Source organism: Tremella mesenterica (assembly GCF_000271645.1).
Source record: "Tremella mesenterica DSM 1558 unplaced genomic scaffold TREMEscaffold_3, whole genome shotgun sequence".
Classification (NCBI taxonomy): domain Eukaryota; kingdom Fungi; phylum Basidiomycota; class Tremellomycetes; order Tremellales; family Tremellaceae; genus Tremella; species Tremella mesenterica.
Genome location: NW_006711227.1, coordinates 1 through 21134, shown reverse-complemented (window position 1 = coordinate 21134; position 21134 = coordinate 1). Strand labels below are relative to the sequence as shown.

At 48.8% G+C, this 21134-nt stretch overlaps 7 protein-coding genes across 7 annotated transcripts; 3 read left to right on the top strand and 4 right to left on the bottom strand.

Moving 5' to 3' along the window:
• Window positions 1-51: 51 nt before the first annotated feature.
• On the bottom strand, window positions 52-2150 carry TREMEDRAFT_38101 (uncharacterized protein; the record flags this gene model as incomplete). The annotated part of the gene is made up of 13 exons (XM_007003234.1): window positions 52-313; window positions 419-477; window positions 524-589; window positions 631-826; window positions 911-1070; window positions 1112-1121; window positions 1163-1218; window positions 1261-1492; window positions 1565-1672; window positions 1718-1780; window positions 1825-1903; window positions 1980-2033; window positions 2104-2150. 13 exons carry the CDS (start codon window positions 2148-2150, stop codon window positions 166-168), a joined length of 1278 nt encoding a protein of 425 aa, XP_007003296.1. The 3' UTR covers window positions 52-165.
• Window positions 2151-2676: 526 nt separating this feature from the next.
• On the top strand, window positions 2677-7098 carry TREMEDRAFT_29095 (uncharacterized protein; the record flags this gene model as incomplete). The annotated part of the gene is made up of 8 exons (XM_007003202.1): window positions 2677-2742; window positions 2790-3544; window positions 3611-3886; window positions 3931-5634; window positions 5874-6099; window positions 6272-6393; window positions 6609-6795; window positions 7048-7098. The coding sequence occupies 8 exons, from the start codon at window positions 2677-2679 to the stop codon at window positions 7096-7098; spliced, it is 3387 nt and encodes a 1128-aa protein (XP_007003264.1).
• A 153-nt stretch (window positions 7099-7251) lies between these two features.
• On the bottom strand, window positions 7252-8785 carry TREMEDRAFT_43087 (uncharacterized protein; the record flags this gene model as incomplete). Its single annotated transcript, XM_007003265.1, has 4 exons — window positions 7252-7839; window positions 7985-8116; window positions 8365-8515; window positions 8682-8785. 4 exons carry the CDS (start codon window positions 8783-8785, stop codon window positions 7462-7464), a joined length of 765 nt encoding a protein of 254 aa, XP_007003327.1. The 3' UTR covers window positions 7252-7461.
• Window positions 8786-9925: 1140 nt separating this feature from the next.
• On the top strand, window positions 9926-11410 carry TREMEDRAFT_60812 (uncharacterized protein; the record flags this gene model as incomplete). The annotated part of the gene is made up of 2 exons (XM_007003338.1): window positions 9926-10327; window positions 11006-11410. The coding sequence occupies 2 exons, from the start codon at window positions 9926-9928 to the stop codon at window positions 11408-11410; spliced, it is 807 nt and encodes a 268-aa protein (XP_007003400.1).
• Window positions 11411-15193: 3783 nt separating this feature from the next.
• TREMEDRAFT_60810 (uncharacterized protein) lies at window positions 15194-17566 on the bottom strand (the record flags this gene model as incomplete). The annotated part of the gene is made up of 5 exons (XM_007003337.1): window positions 15194-16517; window positions 16568-16937; window positions 17027-17164; window positions 17228-17440; window positions 17494-17566. The coding sequence occupies 5 exons, from the start codon at window positions 17564-17566 to the stop codon at window positions 15194-15196; spliced, it is 2118 nt and encodes a 705-aa protein (XP_007003399.1).
• Window positions 17567-18831: 1265 nt separating this feature from the next.
• TREMEDRAFT_60809 (uncharacterized protein) lies at window positions 18832-19551 on the bottom strand (the record flags this gene model as incomplete). The annotated part of the gene is made up of 1 exon (XM_007003336.1): window positions 18832-19551. One exon carries the CDS (start codon window positions 19549-19551, stop codon window positions 18832-18834), a length of 720 nt encoding a protein of 239 aa, XP_007003398.1.
• Window positions 19552-20373: 822 nt separating this feature from the next.
• On the top strand, window positions 20374-21113 carry TREMEDRAFT_60808 (uncharacterized protein; the record flags this gene model as incomplete). The annotated part of the gene is made up of 3 exons (XM_007003335.1): window positions 20374-20388; window positions 20451-20802; window positions 20995-21113. Coding segments are annotated over 3 exons (486 nt in total), but the record flags the coding sequence as incomplete, so codon positions are not given.
• Window positions 21114-21134: the final 21 nt, after the last annotated feature.

The following is a 21134-nucleotide window of genomic DNA, read 5'->3' as shown; positions in this document are numbered from 1 at the left end:
TTCAGCAGCCATTTTCATGTCACCACACACAGCATCACACTCGACTATTTTACTCTTAGATATGCATTGAATCATGAAATCTTGAACAGATCTAGACGATCATACAGAAATCTTTCCCTCCATACATCATAAACCCCGACCGGCCACTGGCCGTCAAAGCCGATGCTAGAGATGTTGTCCTGCCAATTGACGTTCCAAAGCGGAATTGGGATGCTCGTCCATATCCGTCCCAGAGTTGAAATCCGCCGAGAAAGCAGGTCCCACACCTGCTCCTTGGGCCTGTGGAGGAGGAGGGGCAGGGGGAAGTTCATGTCTGTTTGTCAGCCGTGTGATTCGGAGACCCAGTTCCCAGCTGGTCACGCCATCTCAACTCGTCCACCGATCGAAAGTAATCACAGGTGAGTGGGATTGAGCTTACGCGTTCCGAGGAGGAAGAGGGACTTCCTGTTGTCGCACTAAACTCCGGAAGCTTCGTACCTATTTGGTTAGCGACCGTCAAAGAGAGATCCAAAAACGACTTTACCTCCTCTACGATCAAATTCCGCATGCCCTGCGTTGAGTCTTCCTTTTCAAAGCTAAAGTCGAAGGACTACCATTAGTTTTGAGGATGCACCTGAAATGGAAACTCACCACTTCACACGCTGGCTCGTCCGCCGGATCATGCCATACTGCCAGATAAGGATGTTCGAGGGCTTCTTGACATCCGATCCTCTTTGCAGGGTCGAAAGCCAACAATTTCTGTAAGAGGTCGAGAGCGAGAGGAGAGGCGTTGGGGTAGAGGGTTTTGAAATGAACTCGGGGTTTGATAGGTAAAGATCGGATGTAGCTGCGCGGTTAGCCGAAGCAACCAAAGATATTTCTCCTGTACGGGATCGGAGGAAAGAGTAACAAGCAGTGACAATGCACTTACTCTTGAGCCCGCGGGCTACCAACACGTCGCAGGGTATCCTCTGTGGGTGTACCGAGGAAGTTGAGGATTTTGTTCAGTTGATCAACATAATCTTCTCCTTTGAATATCGGCTTTCCTCCCAATAGCTCAGCGAGGATACATCCAACAGACCACATGTCGACTGAAACGTCAGTCATGCCACTTACTCACCCTCTGACTTACTGCTAGATGTCTGCAAGTCAGTACATACCTGGAGACGAAGAGTGAGCTCACGTAGTTCGCAAAGCTGAGCATGATTTCCGGCGCTCGATACCATCTCGTGGCGACGTCTTTCCGTGTCAGCGTTGTGCAATCACGTATCTAAAGCTCACATTCCGTCATGAACCCGGCTTGTCCCTGTTCCGTCTGCACAGCACCAGGCTGGAAACCTCTCGCCAAACCAAAATCGCATATCTTCAACTCGCAATCGGCATTCACCAACAAATTCCCCGGCTTCAGATCTCGATGGAGCACATTGGCCGAATGTATGTATTTGAGTCCGCAAAGGGTTTGATACAAGAATGACTGAAAGTGGGCGTCAGAAAGTGGCTGACCGGACCGAATCTACCGTTCATCAGCGTTTGGTAATGACCGAAAGGACCCCCCAGAAGGGGAGAGTGTTGAACGAGGACTGACAATGGCGTGCAGGTCAGCCTCCATGAGTTCTTCGTAAAGATAGACCTCTGAGAAGAGTCCAGAGCCAGGAGGATCAAAGACGATATCCATATCGTACAGACAAGTGATCTGAGGGTTAGTGAAGTATGGAGGTGAAGAATTAACATGACTGACGTTCTTGTGACCCCGGAAATGGTGTAGTAGTCGTAATTCCCGCAAGCACCGTTTAGTAAGGATCTGAGAGGTCAGCTAAGTCTGAGGATAAGCGTCTTGTAGATGACCTTCTTGGTGAATACGTTGGTGACCTTCTTGACGGCACATGTTTCACCAGTGTGCGCATTCCGGGCAGAAGAGACACATCTGGTGATCAGCAACATGTATCGAGCTGCCAGAAGGTTGACAGTGAGATATTTGGGAAGAGGAAGATCTAACTCACCCATAAGCTCCCTGACCGAGCTCTTTGACAAACTGCCAAGGCTGCTGTAGGATACTGTGAGGGCATCAGCAATCGTTGATGGCATCGTCAGAGAGAACAAAGGAATGCGTGTGGAATGACTGACTAAACGTTGTTCGCCGTTTGATACAGCTGACGAGGAGTGTCGTCCATGTCTATCTGGGTGATGATATTCAGAAGAGATAGCTCGCTTTGAACCTGCCTGAGGTTTGAAAGAAGAGACGGTCGTGAGGAGGAAGAGAAGCAACGTTAGTAGTAGAGAAGAGTTGGAGGTCTGTGCGGCTATGCATAGCGGTGCGATCGAGCGGACCACGTGGGAATCGCGCCCTAATGTCACGTGACTAGGCCGCCGACATTACGTAACGGTCGCTTGGCCTCTTCCCAACTTTCTGTCCAAAACTCCATCTTACTCGAGTCTGCAATCATCAAAATGGCCCCTCCACCTTCAGCAGCTGGCCCTTCAAAGCCAATCGCCCGCAGACCAGCTTCAGGCTCCACCAAGGCGACCGCTGCTCCCGTCAAGAAGCCACCAGCATCAGGGACCGCAGCTCGGACGGCTGTCAAAACCAATCCCTCGGCTGAGAGATCTTCGTCCACCACAACTCGACCTTTACCCATCACGTCAGACGTAAAGCCCGTCATCAGTAATGATACTGGAGAGGAGGAATGGGCAGACTTGATGCTTCAGTCTTACGGCGCTGGAAAAGGTGCGCAGTATTACGCCAAGGGGATTAAAACAGTTGAAGTCCGTCATCTAGTGGAACACATAATGCTCGATGTGCTGACATTCAGGACAAATGGCAACTTTTACCCGCCTTTCTTCAGGTTAAAGGTTTGGTAAAACAGCATCTCGATTCTTTCAATTACTTTGTCAATGTCGACATCAAAGCAATCCTCGCCGCAAATTCAATCGTAACTTCTGATGTCAACCCCCATTTTTTCATCCGTTATACCGACATCCGTATCGGACGACCGATGCGTAAAGATCAACATCACCAAGACAGTATAGTCACTCCTATGGAATGTCGTCTACGAGATATATCATATGCCGCTGAAATCCGGGTGGACATCGAATACACCTATGAGGACAAATTGAAGAAACAGAAGGGAATTCTTATCGGCAAACTACCCGTCATGTTAAGGTCGGATTTATGTCACTTGAAAGGGAAGAGCGAACGTGAATTGGCCCGTATGGGCGAATGTCCGAAAGACCCAGGGGGGTATTTTGTGGTCAAGGGGACGGAGAAGGTCATCTTGGTACAAGAGCAATTAAGCAAGAATAGGATTATCGTCATGCGTGATCCTAAAGATGGAGCGGTCATTGCTGAATGTACATCTTCGACTCACGATCGAGTTGTGAAAACATACGTCATCACCAAAAACAAAAGACTATATCTGCGACACAATTCTTTCAAGGAGTTGATACCCATCGTAGTGGCTATGAAAGCCATGGGAGTGACGGCGGACAAAGAGATTATCCAATTGATCTGTGGCTCGGATGAGAGGTATCAGGAGGCTTTCGGTCCATCGTTGGAGGAAGCTTCAAGGTGAGAATGATACCATTCACTTCGTCATGTATTCTCCTTGCAATTAGAAACGATGCTTACGTGCAGGCTCAAAGTCTACACTGCCAAACAGTGTGCTGAATGGATCGGACTTCGCGTGTCACCAGGGCAAGAGAAAGAAGATCGTGGTCAGAAGCTTGCCCCGTCAGAAGTGGCTATGCAAGCTCTTGCCGCCATGGTCCTGGGTCATGTCTTGGTACGGAACATGTTCTTCCGTCCGAAGTGCATTTACCTCGCTACCATGGCACGCCGAGTACTTATGGCCTCCATCGACGAGAAGATGGTGGATGATAGGGATTACGTGGGTAATAAGCGTCTCGAACTGTACGTCATTACGTTCTGCCCCTAACGCATCGCTGACTGAATAGCGCCGGTCAACTCTTATCCCTCTTATTCGAAGATTCTTTCAAGACCTACAATTCTGATCTCCGAAGACGTATGGACAAGATCTTGGAGAAACCAAATCGCGCTACGCCCTTGGACGCTTCCAACATTCTGGCGCAGAATGGCGACTCGATCACTTCCGCTTTTGTCCGTTCCATTTCCACTGGTAATTGGTCCTTGAAACGTTTCCACGTCGAACGTGCCGGTGTCACTCATGTTCTTTCTCGCTTATCTTTCATCGCAGCTTTAGGAATGATGACACGAATCTCGTCTCAATTCGAAAAAACTCGTAAAGTTTCCGGTCCCCGTGCATTGCAACCATCTCAATGGGGCGTTTTGTGTCCCTCCGACACTCCAGAAGGCGAGGCTTGTGGTTTGGTAAAAAACCTAGCACTCATGACGCATATCACCACAGACGTACCTGAAGGTCCATTGGTAGACTACGCGTTCACATACGGAGCTCAGGACATTAACACTTTCACCGGCGTTGGAATGTACGGTCGAGGTGTATATCTCATACAAATCAACGGTAGTCTTATTGGACTTACGAATCATCCGAAAAAGTTCGTTCAAACATGGAGAAAATTACGACGAGCTGCGAGATTTTCCGAATTCGTCAGTATCTACATGAATCATCATCACAAAATCATATACATCGCTTCTGATGGAGGTAGAATTTGTCGACCTATGATCATCGTTGAGAATGGTCGTCCACGAGTGACCTCGGAACATATCCGTTTGTTGAAGGAGGGTAAGGTAACATTTGACCATTTCCTTCGATCTGGTTTGGTTGAATATCTCGATGTAAATGAAGAAAACGATTCTCTCATCGCTTGTTATGAACATGAAATAGAAGAAGGAACGACTCATCTCGAGATTGAACCTTTCACGATTCTCGGTGCTGTAGCTGGTCTTATACCTTACCCTCATCATAATCAATCTCCTCGAAATACCTATCAATGTGCTATGGGTAAACAAGCTATCGGAGCTATAGGATATAATCAACTGAACAGGATCGATACTCTCTTATACCTTATGACATATCCTCAACAACCAATGGTAAAGACGAAAACCATAGAATTGATCGAATACGATAAACTCCCAGCTGGTCAAAATGCCACTGTGGCCGTCATGTCTTTCTCGGGATACGATATAGAAGATGCCTTAATTCTCAATAAAGCTTCTGTGGACAGAGGATTCGGTCGTTGTCATGTTTTGAAAAAACAAACTATACCAATGCGACATTTTCAAAATGGTACTTCGGAAAGAACGGCTTATCCTTCTGATCCTCTTAGACCCGAAGCATATGCCAGTGTGGATAAAGCGGATGGTGTGACTTCACCTGGTTCGACAGTTTATCAAGGAGATGTGTTGGTACATAGAGAAACACCTATTGATACAAGAGGTCCAATGACTCAAGCGGCAGTATTTAAAGCGACTCCCATAACTCACAAAACTCCGGAACCTGTACAAATTGATAAAGTCATGTTGACTGAGGGAGAGGATAGTCCGTTGCTCAAGATTTTAACAAGACAAACCAGACAGCCGGAGTTGGGTGATAAGTTTAGTTCGAGACATGGTCAAAAGGGTGTTTGTGGGTTGATTGTACCTCAAACGGATATGCCTTTCAATGATCAAGGAATATGTCCGGATATTATTATGAACCCACATGGGTTTCCTTCGCGTATGTGAGTGTGGTGTCTCAACCCCAATCGACCTTGATGTCATCCCATCCCAGCGGCTCAACCTCACCTCCCCTCACCCTATCGTTATTCTCCTACTCCTTGAAGGGTGCATTCTCTTAGTAGAGTCCCAAGGTTATCAGGAGAAAGAGGTGTAATGTCATCGTTGGTGTGGTTCCGTAAATCTGGCCTAGATAGCGTGCGAATGTATATGGAGAAGATGACGGGTCGTTGCTGACTATCAGGACAGTAGGGAAAATGATCGAACTACTAGCTGGAAAAGCAGGAGTTTTAGCCGGTCAATTGCAATATGGCACCGCATTCGGAGGGTCTAAAGTGGAAGACATGTCTAGAATCTTGATTGAAAATGGGTTTTCCTACGCTGGGAAAGACATGTTGACCAGTGGAATAACTGGTGAGCCATTAGAGGCGTATGTCTACTTTGGGCCAATTTATTACCAAAAGCTCAAGGTGGGTCAAGTTCTCCTCTAGCATCTCTATCGTCTACACACTACTATCAATTGGCCAATGACAACTCCCCCATATGAGAGATTATGATGTTGAAAAAAGGGTAGAAAGCTTGTTCGACAGAGATACAGTCGGAAGTGATTGTTTTATGGCGAGGAAAGATACTGATGAATAGCACATGGTCATGGATAAAATGCATGCTAGACCTACTGGTCCAAGAGCTAATTTGACACGTCAACCGACGGAAGGTAGATCTAAAGATGGTGGTCTTCGATTAGGTGAAATGGAACGTGATTGGTGAGTATTTCCCATCCCTCCTCGTTCTAGCTTCATCTCTTCCTCCTTTCCGCCAAAGTCTCGTTCATGAGGATATTTTTTCCTAGTAACAACTTGTTGTTTCTCTCTGAATCCTACTGTGAAAACGTCCAGTACATGTTGATCCTCTGCGGACACATCTAGTAAATAAAGTATGAGAAAAAACAGAAAATGGAGCTTCCAAAGCTGACGACCAGTCTTATAGGGTACGGCGCAACACAATTATTACTTGAACGTCTCATGATCTCTTCGGACGCTTTCGAAACTCAAGTATGTGAGACATGTGGTTTGTTAGGATACAACCAATGGTGTCCTAAGTGTAAAACAGGTAAAGGTATAGTGAAGATTACTTTACCATATGCTGCCAAGTTGCTCATTCAGGAGGTAAGTCATCGTATATCCCTAATTACTTATCATATGTTCTTATCTCTCTTTCATCCTCCATTTTGACTTTCTTCCATTGATCTCTCCCGCATGTCTTGAAATATTACGGATCTCGGACTTGATATTCCCCGTATGTCTTGGGTTGTCATCCATTTAAGGAAGTGATCTTGCAGGGACAAGTTTGGAAGTCGAAGGGGAAAGTTGAAATTCAAAAAAGATGAGAGATGAAGCGTGAACACGACTGATGTTCAGTTAATGGGAATGAACATCCTCCCAAAGTTATGTATGGAAGATGCGGTATGATCTTCTACGAGTATAGAAATTTAGGAAATGATGTATTTGAATCTCAAGCTTATGTTACTGTTGACTGTGAGCAATCACTGATACGCCCCTGCCCATGTTGAAAATGAACGTTTTCTGGGTGGATCAACAGTTCCACACGGCCTATTTTTATTTGTCACTTCACTTTACATATACACTTCAAAACTGACTGATTTCCTGCATATTTCCACGATTTGGTTTATTTCTGATATATTTAAACTTCTCTCCCTTCTGTTCATCTTTCCAATTCTTCCAAATCTTCCCAAACTTTCACGATTCAGTCCTTCCTGCCTGCCTTCCGTCTTCCGTGTCTCCATCAAGTGTAAACTCACCCCATCATTTAGATTAGATATCCAACAAATCCCCATCTTTCACCAATCCAGATATCATCATACTCTTCACCCATTCTCCAACTTTCGGCAAATCTTCATGTTCCCAAACACCTTTTATCAACCTTTTGTCTAAATGATGAACACAATAATATCCGAATAAAACCATATCGGCATAACCTAAATTTTCTCCTGACAGATACTTCCATCCTTTTTCTGTCTGACGAGTGAGGGCGATTTCGATAGCTTGGAAATGAGATCTGATCGAGGAAAGAACAGAAGAGATATCGGCCGAAGGGTCGGTTTGAGATAAGATGTTATCTCTTTTGACTGGATCACCAATACGGGTTTGGTAGATGTATTCTCTGTTTGGAGCGTCTAGGATACGGAGTTGCTGTGAATGAGTACATATATATAACTTATCATACTATAGAAAGGGAGGAGGTCTCGTCATTTGATTTGTTTGGAGTGAAAGGACTGAAGTGAAGAATGAGTATTTTGAGAAGAGTAGAAGGTTCATTAGAAAGATGAAAACTTACAGCTCCAGTGATGAATACTCTTGTCAGAGGTTGAGCAGCGAGCATGATTCCCAGAATTGTGTAAGACAGGGAACGACCGATTGAGGAGTTTGAATATAAACTTTTCTCAGGTGTAGAATATTTTTCTTCCAACTGCAAAATCAACATCAGTCTCCCACTCTCGTCCCCGATGACACGTCTGGACTTGCTCCCACTTTCTTACAAACATACGCCCCAGCAGACACAGTGACAGTAGTAGCTAGATGACTCTTAGGAGAGCTCAGAAACGGTTCAAGGTGTTAGGTTTGAATGATCATAGGAAAGTCATCTGAGCTGGATGTGGAGTGTTTATGATGAGGGTAAAGGCTTTTACTGAGAAACAAAGATGATGAAATACCCACAAAATCAGCAATCTTCCAAGAATCAGTAACCCATCCTTCCCCAGTGTTCAAAGTGGGTACGGAAACCTTCGGGTCGCCAGATATCTCGGCTAGTTTACCCCTTATTTCAGTGAAAGAATATCCGACGTGAGTGAAGGGTACGTCGTAGAATCTGATATGAGCACGAATGTCTTTACGATTACAACTTACAGAGGAAAAGACCCCTTTCTTAAGGGTAGAAAGTCTCATACCCAGAGAACAACACAGATGGAGGAAAGAGTGTGGATGGTGGATGGAATGTGAAAGGACGAGGAGAACAGGGAACATTAATGACCCACCTCAAGGCGAGTTTACTGATCATGACATAAGGACCAAAGTTTACTTGAGATTGATCCCCTTCGTTGGCTACCAGACCGTATAGAGTGTATTTTGGAGTGGACATGTTGTTTTGACTGAATGTTGTGTGATGTTGGATGAAGTGACGGATGAGGATATATATGTGGGTGGACAAGGGAATGTGGAGGTGTGAAAGTGGGGTAAGTTAAGAAAACGGAATAGAATTCCGGACTTGAACTTAGTTAACTAAGGGTACGTGTACACCTCGGCCGGTTATCTCATTTTGACCACCTTTGACATCCTTGGTACCTGCAACTTCTACAAGTTCTACCACAAGCATCTGAATTTCGCTTCTTTGCCCACAACATCCATTCTGCTCCTAGTGGTCCAGAGATCATATGACATGATGCATGCATTGAACGATGTGATGAGAGCTGAGATCTGAGATGAGAAAGGGAATCCCTTCCCCCACATAGGGGGAATCTGATTTGAGCTCACTTCCACACTCTATGTGTCACGAACTACGTCGCGACACCTCGATTACTCCACCAACAATGACCCTCCTTTGGCCATCAAAACCCCATCACGCCTTAACCTCTTTACTCTACACGTAACTCAGGACTTCTGACACCAAGTACGGCGAAGTTAGACGGAGTTAGGCTAAGTAGGAACAATGGGAGCAGAAGTACGGCGAAGTTAGACGGGGTTAGGCTAAGTAGGGACAATGGGAGCAGAAGTGCGGCGATGTTAGGCGGAGTTAGGCTAAGTAGGGACAATGGGAGCAGAAGTGCGGCGATGTTAGGCGGAGTTAGTCGAAGGAGGAAGAGGATGGCCGAGGGCTCGGGGAAGTTGGACGAAGTGCGTTGAAGTACGTCAAAGCGCGAGAGGGTTGGATGAACGTCTAGGAGGAGTAGATAATATTAGCTGAGAAGATCGCTGAAGTTCTTCAGCGATCCTTGATTGTTGTCAGTAGTGAAAGGCAGATAGAGATAGCTATAAATCAAGATACATCGCCATCAGTAGAACAAAACCCTAGTTAGAGTAACTACGCCGACGTACGCCGTAGTTACACCCCTTTCGACGTCTGCGCCCTCCTGGTTGGGTGAGACATCGACTCAGAGCGTGAAGTTAGCCGAGGTTCGTCGACCGTCGGTCTATAAGGAAGAAGTTGCTCGACGGCCGTGACAGTATCAAGGATCGCTCTTACCGACGACCCGTGCGAACCTCGGAGAAGTACAAAGATAATATGGAACCAGAAAGAAGAATTACACGAGGGATGAGTAGGGATGGAGACAGGATGGAGGAGAACGAGAGGAGAGCATTGGAGGAGCTTAGCAGAGCAATGGGGCAGGACCTTGGAGTGGAGGATAGTGTGGGGGGATCAATTCAAGGAGATGAGTTCGTTCCACCGGTGCCTTCTAACCCTCCTTCTCCTCCGTCTAATGCTCTCCCACCTGCGGGATCCCCACTTGGATCAGACCAAACCCCACGCCCAAGAGAAAACACTGGAAGTACGGCGAACTTGGGAGAAGAAGGAACACAAGGAGTGGTGTTGGCCTTGATGCAGATGGTGGCGAATATGAACAAAGACATGATGGAGGAGAGAAGGCGTAGGGAGGAATGGGAACAGAGAAGAGAAAAGGATACAGTGGGCGGGATTGCAGAAGGGATATCAGAAGGAGTGAGGTACGCCATGGGACGGCAAACTTCGGCGACCCCAAGCGTAGTGGGCGAACAACGGAAGGGGATAAAGCTACCTAACCCAGACCTCTGGAGAGGAGATCGGAACAAGTTAACCGCCTTTCTGTCTGAGTGCGACGTACATTTCGAATTGAACTCTCATCTTTTCCCCGACGACACTAAGAAAGTCTTTTTCATGATCTCTCATCTACGCGAAACACCTCTTCTTGCAGTGCAGCCCGATCTATCCAAAAGACCTCTTCCTGAGTACCTCACGACACACGATCAGTTCGTTAAGTACCTCAAGACTAACTTTGGTGATCCAGACGAAGAAGGAACTGCGGCCCGACAACTTAACGACCTCAAGCAAACCGGGTCTGCTTCGGACTACTTCTCCGCCTTCCAGCGACATGTTGCGATTCTTAAGTGGTCTGATGATGGAAACCTAGTTGACCGAGCCAAGAAAGGACTAAAATCGCACCTTCTAGATGAAATTGCAAGACACGGTAGATCGTTTGGGACTGTGAAAGAGCTATTGGAGTTTGTGATTCCCTTGGACAACCGCCTGTGGAGGAGACAAGTGGAGAAGGAGGCAGAGAGGAAAAGGGAAGGAGGGATAAGGACAACGACAGTGGTGGAAAGTCAGAGGACGGAGAAGAAAGAAGAGAAGAAATGGGAAAAGGGGCAACCTTCGGCGCAGGGTGGTGTCCAGGCGGCTATGATGTCGACGGTGGTAAAGAGTACACCGCCAAACATCGACGAAGTTCGCCGAAGATGGCCTAGGCCGAGCTCCGATCTGAGGGAGACAAGGAGGAAGGAGGGGAAGTGTACCGAGTGTGGTGAAGCAGGACATTGGCTGAAGGAATGCCCTGTAAGGGAGGCTAAGGTTAAGGTTGGACTGTTGCCTCCATGGGGGGAGAAGTTCGGAGAACGTGGTGGAGGATCGGGAGGGAACGCAGTACCTCTCGGACAGAGGAGGAACTTGAATGCGGTTGGAGGAGAAGTAGATTTGGAAGAGGACCAGGGAAAAGAAGAGGACCTGTCGCAGTAGGCGAGGCTCGGCGGGTCCGCCATATTCTCTCGGCCACCATTCCCAAACCCATAAAAGAAACACAGCTGATGGAGCCAGAGGATTGTGAATACAAAAATACACCACTCAGTACCCCTTGTTCATGCAATGTCGATAATCATCTCCTCATCCCTTCCGTTTCCAGAGATCAACCTAAATCGGACATTTTCATTAATGGAATAAAGCTAACTACGCTCTGGGACACTGGAGCTACTTGTTCATATATAAGCCCTAAGGCAGCAGCGAAGATAGGTGTAGAAAAGAGGCGATATCAGGTGAGCGTACCCGTTCACATGTTCGACGGCTCGGTGAGTGTCGCTGGACCCATCACCGAGTTTGTCGAAGTCGGATTTAGTTTGACGAAGGACGCCGAAGTGCGATCTGTTTGTCTCGATGTAACAACGCTCTGCGACGCAGATGTTGTGATAGGGTGGGATTGGATGAGGAAGGAAGGGGTTGTCCTTGATGGAAGAGACAACTCGGTGAAATTTCCCATCCCAACCCCACCAAGTGCGGCGAAGTTAGCGGCCATAGGGCTGCCGACTCTGACGGACGCGATAGACCTCCGCGGCGAAGATGAGCTTGAAGAGCTGAGCCCGGAGGAACAAGACGAGTTGTTCCAGGTAGTTCCTGAACAATACCACCAGTACATTGACGTTTTTAATCCGAAGAAGGGAGGAGAGACCCTTCCCCCTTCAAGGTCTTACGATTTGAAGTTTGAGCTTAAGGAGGGGGCGAACCTTAAGGTCGCCTCCCTCTATGCTCAAGGAGAAGATCAGAGACGCGCGCTGAGAGACATACTAGATCGCGAAATCGCCGCTGGCCGAATTCGGGCAAGTAACTCGCCATACGGCTCACCAATGTTTATGATACCGAAGAAAGCCGAAGGACAATGGCGAATGGTCATCGACTATCGAAAACTGAACGAAGCGACCATACCAGATGCCTACCCTCTCCCTCTAATAGGTCAAATTACCGAAGAACTTGGAAAAGCAAGGTATTTCAGCAAACTAGATCTAATTGGAGCATACCAATTGTTGAGGGTGACAGAGGGACATGAACACCTGACGGCGTTCAGGACACAGTATGGTATGTTTGAATCTCTGGTTGTTCGTGATGGGCTGCGAAACGCCCCCGCGGTCTTCCAACACTTCCTAAATGAGGTGTTTAGAGAGCTACTAGGGAATGGAGTCGTGGTCTACATTGACGATATCCTCATTTATGGGAATACGTTGGAGGAATTACGAGGAACTACGGCGAAGGTCTTTGAGGTACTGCGGAAGGCGAGCCTGTACGTGAAAGCTAGTAAGTGCGAGTTCGAAAGAGATTCGGTGGTGTTTCTGGGTTTCGTGGTATCCTCTAAAGGTGTATCGGTGAACCCAGAATATATTGATGCCATCACTTCCTTCCCACGTCCTAAGAATCTACGAGAGTCAAGGGGATTCATTGGAGTTGTAAGCTATTACAGGCGCTTTGTCCCCAACTTCTCGAAGATTGCTAGACCTATCAATGACTTGACAAGGAAGGAGGTACCATTTGTGTGGGGAGTCGAACAGGAGTCAGCCTTCAAAGAGTTGAAGGCTAGGATGTGTACTGCGCCGGTATTAGCCCATTTTGACCCTACATTGAAGACGATATTACAGACAGATGCATCGTTCTTCGGCTGGGGGTTCATAATTTCGCAGATCAACACGGCTGGTCAAGAACACCCGGTAGCTATTGAGTCTGGTGCTTTCAACACAGCTCAGCTGAATTATACGGTAGGAGAAAAGGAGTTCCTCGCTGTAGTGGAGGGTTTCAGGAGAAGGAGACACTTATTATTGCAGGTAGAAACCACAGTACTTACCGACCATCTAAACCTTACCTACTGGATGGAGCCGAAACAACTCAGTCCTCGGCAAGGTAGGTGGGTAGAGGAGCTAGCTAACTTCAGGTTTAAAATGGTTTATCGGCCAGGAACCCAGGCAAGTCTTCCAGATGGATTATCTAGACGGGCGGACTATCATTCCGGGAAAGGAAGTACCATGGTACAAGAGAGCAACCTTATCCAAGGTCTGCCGAAGTTCGACGAAGTTGACGCCACCACGTCGGAGTTGCGTCACCTCCTTCGAGCATTGCAAGGGACAAGGGAGGTAAAGGAAAATGATCTTGTGGACCCTATGGATCTAGTACTTGGAGTTCAGGAGGACGAAGACATAGAAGGGGTCAGAGAAGAATTATTAGGAGTCGTTTGCGCTGAGTGTTCTCATCCTACGTGTAACGATAACGTGCAGGAACCAGGATCAATCACCGAACTACGCCGTAGTTCGCGGTCTCCTCTAATCCTTCGTGGGGGGTGGAACTCAAGAGGTTTCCTCACATTCGACGATCGCATTTATGTGCCGAACTACGCCGATGCTCGGCTGAAGATCATGAAAATGCGACATGACTCGGCCTTAGCTGGTCACCCAGGTTCAGCGAAGACCCTTGAGCTAGTTCTAAGGGACTATGTCTGGATTGGAGTAAGGAAGGATGTTGAGGACTACATCGCTGGATGCGCGGTATGTCAGAGGGCAAAGACTAATAGACAGAAACCCCATGGAGAGCTTAAACCACTGGAGGTAGCTACGAAACCTTGGTCTAGCATCTCGATGGATTTTATCGAGGAGCTGCCAAATTCCCATGGATATAACTCCATCCTGGTAGTGGTGGATCGGTTGACCAAATGGGCCATTTTTATCCCGACTACGACGAAGTTAACCGCAGCCGGCCTATCAGAGTTGATATTGGACTATGTGGTGGCCCAGCATGGGTTGCCAGAGAATATAGTATCGGACAGGGGATCGAAGTTTACCTCCAAGTTCTGGAAGAATTTGACCGATAGTCTCGGAATAAGACTACATCTCTCTACTGCATATCATCCACAGACTGACGGACAGACCGAACGAACCAACCAGTCTTTGGAACTGTATCTTCGTATTTTCACCTCCTATCAGCAGAACGACTGGTCAAAGCTACTCGCTCGAGCTAGCTTTGCTTACAACAACACCCAGCACTCTGCGATAAACAAAACCCCATTCTATGCGAACTATGGATATCACCCTCGTTGGGCTGAAGAGATAAAGGCTAGCGAGGTCGAAGTGCCCGCTGCTACGGTGGTGGTAAAAGACTTGACTGAAATACACAAAGATTGTATCGAAGGAATTGAGAAAGCTAATGAGAAGTACGCCGAAGGATACAATAGGAAACACCGGACTACGCCGAACTTCGCGGAAGGAGACCTAGTGATGCTGTCGTTAGAGAATATTAAGACGAAGAGACCAATGAAGAAGTTAGATGTTAAGCAAAGTGGGCCGTACAAGGTAGTACGGCAGGTAGGTTCTCATGCTTGTAAATTGGAATTACCAGGAACGATGGCTGGTATCCATGATGTATTCCATGTCTCCTTGCTCCGTCCTTATCACCCTCCAATATTTCCTGGTCAGCAAGCTGAGCCACCTGGGCCAGTAGAAGTAGACAATGTGGGAGAGTCTTGGGAGGTAAAGGATATTGTGGACTCTAGAGTAAATAAGAGGTCAGGAAAGTTAGAGTACTTGGTGGAGTGGTTAGGTTACGAAGGAACAGACGATTCAGTATCATGGGAACCAGTGGAGAACGTCGATGGAGCTGATGACATATTGGCGAAGTTCCACGAACTTCACCCTACTAAGCCGAAAGAAGGGCGACTGCGAAGGACTAGGAGATAGAACGTACTGCATACAACATAGGATTACAGCTACGTACCGCTCACTTGTCCTTACTCTTACCCTTACCTTTTCCTTTTCCTTTCTCCTTCGATCTACTCGGTCCCGCGGGATTAGTGTGGAGGCTACCGATGACCGAAGGTAGATCGAGAGTCTCAGACGGGAACGCAGTAGAGAGAGAAGCATTCCATGCCCGATTCATAGCCCCAAAGAAGTCACCGAAGTCCTGGACATCTCGAGCAGCTTGCATGCTCGGAGTCCTCCACAGAGAACGTATGGTCCGTAGACACTCGAAGGGAAGACTGAGGAGGTCTAGAGCAGTCTGGGCGGAAGCTGGGACACGAGAACTACTACGGCGACCTAACCAGTCAAGGGACGGTGGTGGCTCATACACCATAGGAGTGACTAGGAAGGGGGTGTCGAACAGTCTTCGGCGAACATCGGCTATCTCAGTAAGGCTTCGGCGAGAGACGTCCGCTAACCTTGTCCTTGCTTCGTCGTCCAGAGCCCCAGTGTTGACTACATCTACTAACGCCGCAGTAAGATTGTTTAAAGCGTTAGCTTGACGAGAAGAGAAGTCAAGCAGGAGAGATGTATCATTTCGGGCAGCCTCAAGCTGAGTAGTGAGACCGAGGACGAGAGAACGATAAGTGGCGAATTCCTTTTCGTCCTCAGGAATACGGACGTCCAGGGAGATACGAGGGTGGACGAGGGACAACCGGGGAGCAGAGGGACCAGCACGCTGAGTATCTTCACCTTCCACATCACCATCATTGAAGGCAACCTCCTTCTCTTTAGATTTCCCTTTTGATTTCTTTAAAGAAGACTTCGGTGTCTTCTGGGGAGCAGAGGGAGGGGTGACGGGAGGGGCCGCCGAAGTGGCCGGAGGAACAGAAGGACGCCGACTACGGGTGCTGTGAGCCGGGGGAGAAGCTACCACTGGAGAGGACGGACGTGGCGCCGAAGGACGAGAGGCCGAAGAACGAGAGGCCGAAGGACGGGAGACCGAAGGAGCAGAGGCCGAAGGACGGCGAGAAGACGAAGGAGGAACAGCCGGGAGACGTGATGGGCCGGCCACAGGAGCGAAGGGCGACGGCGACGGAGGCGACGGGCGGAGGTCCGGCGAAGTACGGCGAACCGACCGGAGAGACGAAGGAGGTACCCGCGAGCGGGGGACAGACGCTGGAGTCTGAGGAGGGGGGAAGGGCGAAGAGTCGGAGGGACGGGGCGGGATGTCCCGGGCAGAGGAAACGGGACAGAAGGAGCAGGGGCCAGACGTGCATGAAGCACAACGGAGGGCCTTGTTGTGTGGCCTGACTGCCTTGAGGCAGGGCCAGTTTGGACGATTATACGTGATAATCTCACGTCTACTAATTAGCAGGAGTAACTTCGGCGTAGTACGAATAGGTGGACTCACCGGCAACGATCACACGCTTCGTCAACACCAACTGCGATCCAACGACCAGGCTCGGACTTCATCTTCTCCCACAAGTACTCTTCTTCCCGCAGTGATCTCTTCACCCGTTTGGGCGAAGGCTCCCCTCTGGGAGAAGGGGGGGGAGCAGCGACGGGGGCGGCGGCAGCAGGACCGGCGGCGGCAGCAGGAGCGATGGCGGCGGCAGGGCGGGCGTCGGCAGCAGCGGCGGCAGCGGCGATGGCGTTGGGGGGGGGGAGAACCCCGGAAGAGGAAGAAGAAGAGGAAGAAGAAGAAGAGGAAGAAGAAGAAGAGGAGAGGGAACGGCGTCGTTTCTGGCCCACAATTTGAGCAGGGGGAGGGGCAGGAGCGGCTGCGAGTTAGCAATGTCTTGGAGAGCTAAAGAACAGATAAACAAGGCCAAGTTCGGCGAAGGTGTGAGAGGTTGGACGAAGAACTCACGCTCAGGACTATCTACGTTGTTGTCCTCTACACTAACCGCCACCATATCATCATCCGAGTGTTCCTCTAACTCGGTTTCACCCTCCGACACGATTCTATCATCCTCATCACTATAATCACCCCCTTTTCCTTCGAAGTCTGACTGATCGTCCGACTCCGAACCACTGGGCGACTCCTGGTCGGAGGAGGACGGAGACTCACCAGGACGAAAGGCGGGCGTCCTGCGGCGAGGGCTGGCGGCAGGAGGGGAAGCAGAGCGAGAACCAGGAGGAGGAGAAGCAGAGGGAGAACCAGCGGGAGGACCGGCGGGAGGAGAAGCGGAGCGAGGAGGCGGGACATCGCCAGACGGCTCCCCCAAAGAGAGGGTGCCGAGGCCGAGGGAGGAGACTTGGCGAGATCTGTCGCCGAAGGAAACTGAACATCAGCCAAGTCCGGCGAAGTAAGGTAAGTGTCGAGGAATAACTCACGAGCAGACGACACCATACCACCAAAGTTCCTCATGGCGGCGAAAGGGTTAGAGGTGGGAGTAGGAGGGGCCATGACGTTAAAAATACTTAAAGAAATAAAAGATGATTCAAGGTAACAAATCTGTTTTCTAGGTAAGAGAGATAGAAAGTTTTGAAAACAGATGGGAAAAAGAGAGAAGCTCGACGAACTGCTCAGTATTTAGTATAACCAAACCTAAACCCTCGTCGTCAACATGCAGCAAACTTCGCGTTTCATCAACAAAAGGCATCGCAGGGACGATCAAAATTCCCACGCTATAGTGTCTCATCTCAATATAAGCGAGGGTTACTTCGACAAACAACGGTGTTGTTCGGCTGCCATTCAGGAAGCGTGTCTCACCTACAAAAGACACAGGGCTTCTTACGGCAAACCTCGACGAAGTTAGGGGAGTCTCATTGTCGGGTTTTGGAGTGAAAGGAGGCCCAACTACGAAGTGCGGCGCAAAGAGCAGAAGGGTGAAGAATGGTCATGGGGAGGGAGCGAATGGGGGTACTACGCTGCTAAGTTCTCTTGACACGACAGAGGTGTAATCGCTCACGAGGACGTTCGCGGCTAAAGAAGGGGGCGACTGTCACGAACTACGTCGCGACACCTCGATTACTCCACCAACAATGACCCTCCTTTGGCCATCAAAACCCCATCACGCCTTAACCTCTTTACTCTACACGTAACTCAGGACTTCTGACACCAAGTACGGCGAAGTTAGACGGAGTTAGGCTAAGTAGGAACAATGGGAGCAGAAGTACGGCGAAGTTAGACGGAGTTAGGCTAAGTAGGGACAATGGGAGCAGAAGTGCGGCGATGTTAGGCGGAGTTAGTCTAAGTAGGGACAATGGGAGCAGAAGTACGGCGATGTTAGGCGGAGTTAGTCGAAGGAGGAAGAGGATGGCCGAGGGCTCGGGGAAGTTGGACGAAGTGCGTTGAAGTACGTCAAAGCGCGAGAGGGCTCGGGGAAGTTGGACGAAGTGCGTTGAAGTACGTCAAAGCGCGAGAGGGTTGGATGAACGTCTAGGAGGAGTAGATAATAGGCAGATAGAGATAGCTATAAATCAAGATACATCGCCATCAGTAGAACAAAACCCTAGTTAGAGTAACTACGCCGACGTACGCCGTAGTTACACCCCTTTCGACGTCTGCGCCCTCCTGGTTGGGTGAGACATCGACTCAGAGCGTGAAGTTAGCCGAGGTTCGTCGACCGTCGGTCTATTAAGAAATAGTTGTTCGACGGCCGTGACACTATGCATATGACTTACAATTTTTGCTGGTGGCCACATCATACATAGGTATTACACCTACTGTTATCCCAGGCTAGAAGGCCCTGCAATGGAAGTAGCCTGAGATAAAGCCATCCGGGCCAGATTTTCAAGTTGATGGATTGTCATCCCTTCCACCCTCTCCTGTCCCCGTCTCTTCTCTTCTCTCTCAGCCCTCTTCCTAGCTTGCTCAGCTTCCTTATCAGCTTTGGCCAGTGCTCTGGCTTCCTTCCTAGCCTGCTTGTCCTGCTTTTCTGCTTCTTCCCGGGCTGCTTCAGCCTCTCTTGCCTCCTTAGCTGCACGCACCTCCTCAGATCCTATCCATTTCGCATGTTTTGCTTGGTGTCCGGGTACAATTGGCTTGAAAGCTCGCTTTTTATTGGCCATTTTAAGGCTACCTCGAAGATCTGAGTTGCTTTTCTTGAGGAGAGCATTCTCAGCTTCAAGAGAGACAATCCTCTTGTTCATCTTGCATACCACATGTGTTGGATTCTTCTGATTACTGCGTACCCTCTTGACAAGCCGTTGAGAACCACCAGGACCCAATGGGGAGCTTGGAGGTTCTAGAACATGATTAGGACATGGGGTGACAGGTGTAGTAGGTAATTGGAGGGGTGCTGGTAAGGTAAAGACTCGATTCATGACCACTTGCCGGTCTCTCGGAGCAATTCCAGCTTTTTGATATGCTTTCTTGATATTGATCCCATCATGAATGGTCTTTTTCCATGCTTCAATGAAACTACTGAAGAAGCGTGGTTTGTTCATGAAGAGTCGACCCTCAGCAATCTGGAAGCGTTCGGTAATGATGGTTGTACAGTGGGAGGAAAGAGGTGAGAAGAGACCAATGTCAAGAGGTTGATGTAACGGTACTGGAAACACGACGACTAGGTCGCAGGTTGGGTCGAACTCGATGGAGGTCTCGTGGAAGTCTAGGGGCTCTGGTGCTAATGGATCGTGTCTCCTCTGCAATCGATGTAGCCAAAGAATGATATTGAAGAATCAGCAAAGTTGGTACTTTGCTGATTGTACTATATACTGTCTACGGATATCCTCGCCCTTTGTCCTCTTCCTGCTGCAAGCGTCTACGTACGTACATACTCGGACAGGTGAAAAACCGCTTTGAGCAAACCCAGTGGGGAAATCTCGAAAGGGGAAAACCCGTCCCTACCTACTGCAGCACTGCCTCCAACTCCCGCTTTCCTCTGTCCTAATCCGTCGAACTCGATAGAGTCCTCTCGATTCGTTGTTACCCCGTAACAAGTTTCCCCCCCTGTCTCAAGGATCCTCGCCGAGGATCCTGAACCCTGTAACCAGGTGATGCACATGGATTGTTCTTAGACACCTTTGGTGCGCCCTGACATCATACCCACGCTAGTGTGACGGTTGCCATGAAAACGCGTCACCCGCACGGACCTCCAATGTGATCGAGAAATTACTGACCAAGTTACCTCCCCGTCTTCTTTCTCTTCTTTCCTCCTCATTCTCTCTTTACCTCTTGTTTGTCGTTCTTTTTACTTATCTATCATCATCCATCCATATCTTACTCATATCTTAGAGTATCCTTCCAACTCTGACCTGTCTGTGAGCATGTCTAAGCGTACTGTAAGCAATTCCCTTCGAATTCGATGTATATCCTCCTATCTCTCACTGGCTGACGAGATTAGTTGTCTCCTTCCACCTCCTCCCGTCAAACTCGAGCTTCTACCTTGGCAATCCTGCCTGACGTCGACCCCGAACTCCTCATGCGTAAGACGAAAAGAATGAGAATTACGTCTGAAGCCGCTTCCTCTCAACCCCCATTGGTTGATGCGTCTCGACGAGCTCTCGACACCATTAAGGAGAAGTATCAATCCGGTCCTTCTCGCGAAGCACAATCGCTCCTTGATGACCATGTCATCGAGCAATATTTCGACTTCGAAGGGGGTGCTGGGCCATCTGCCACTGGTGAGAACCTATCTCCCGCCAAATCCGTCGACTCCGAACACCCTACCGTCGTCGAAAATGAAAATTCTCCCGGTAAGCAACCCACCCCGTCCTCCTTCTGAGGCTTCCGACGAACTTGTGGAGGTTCCCGAAGAACTTGGTGACATCTTTCACGCCCCTCGCAAGGTTACCGTCAACCAGGAACTGGTTAAGTTGCTCGAGGATCGAAAAGACTCCGAAATCGGTGAGAATTCCACCGAGTTCTGTTCGCTTCTGACTTGTTAGCTACCCTTTGGGCCAGCATGACCTTCCCCTCTGTTCGTCTCGCGTTGAAGAACGAAGCTCTGGACCGTTTCCGCGAAACCAACGCCATCAAGCCCACTGTAAAGTGGTTTAAGAATGCTGTAAGTCTCGAATTCTTCAAG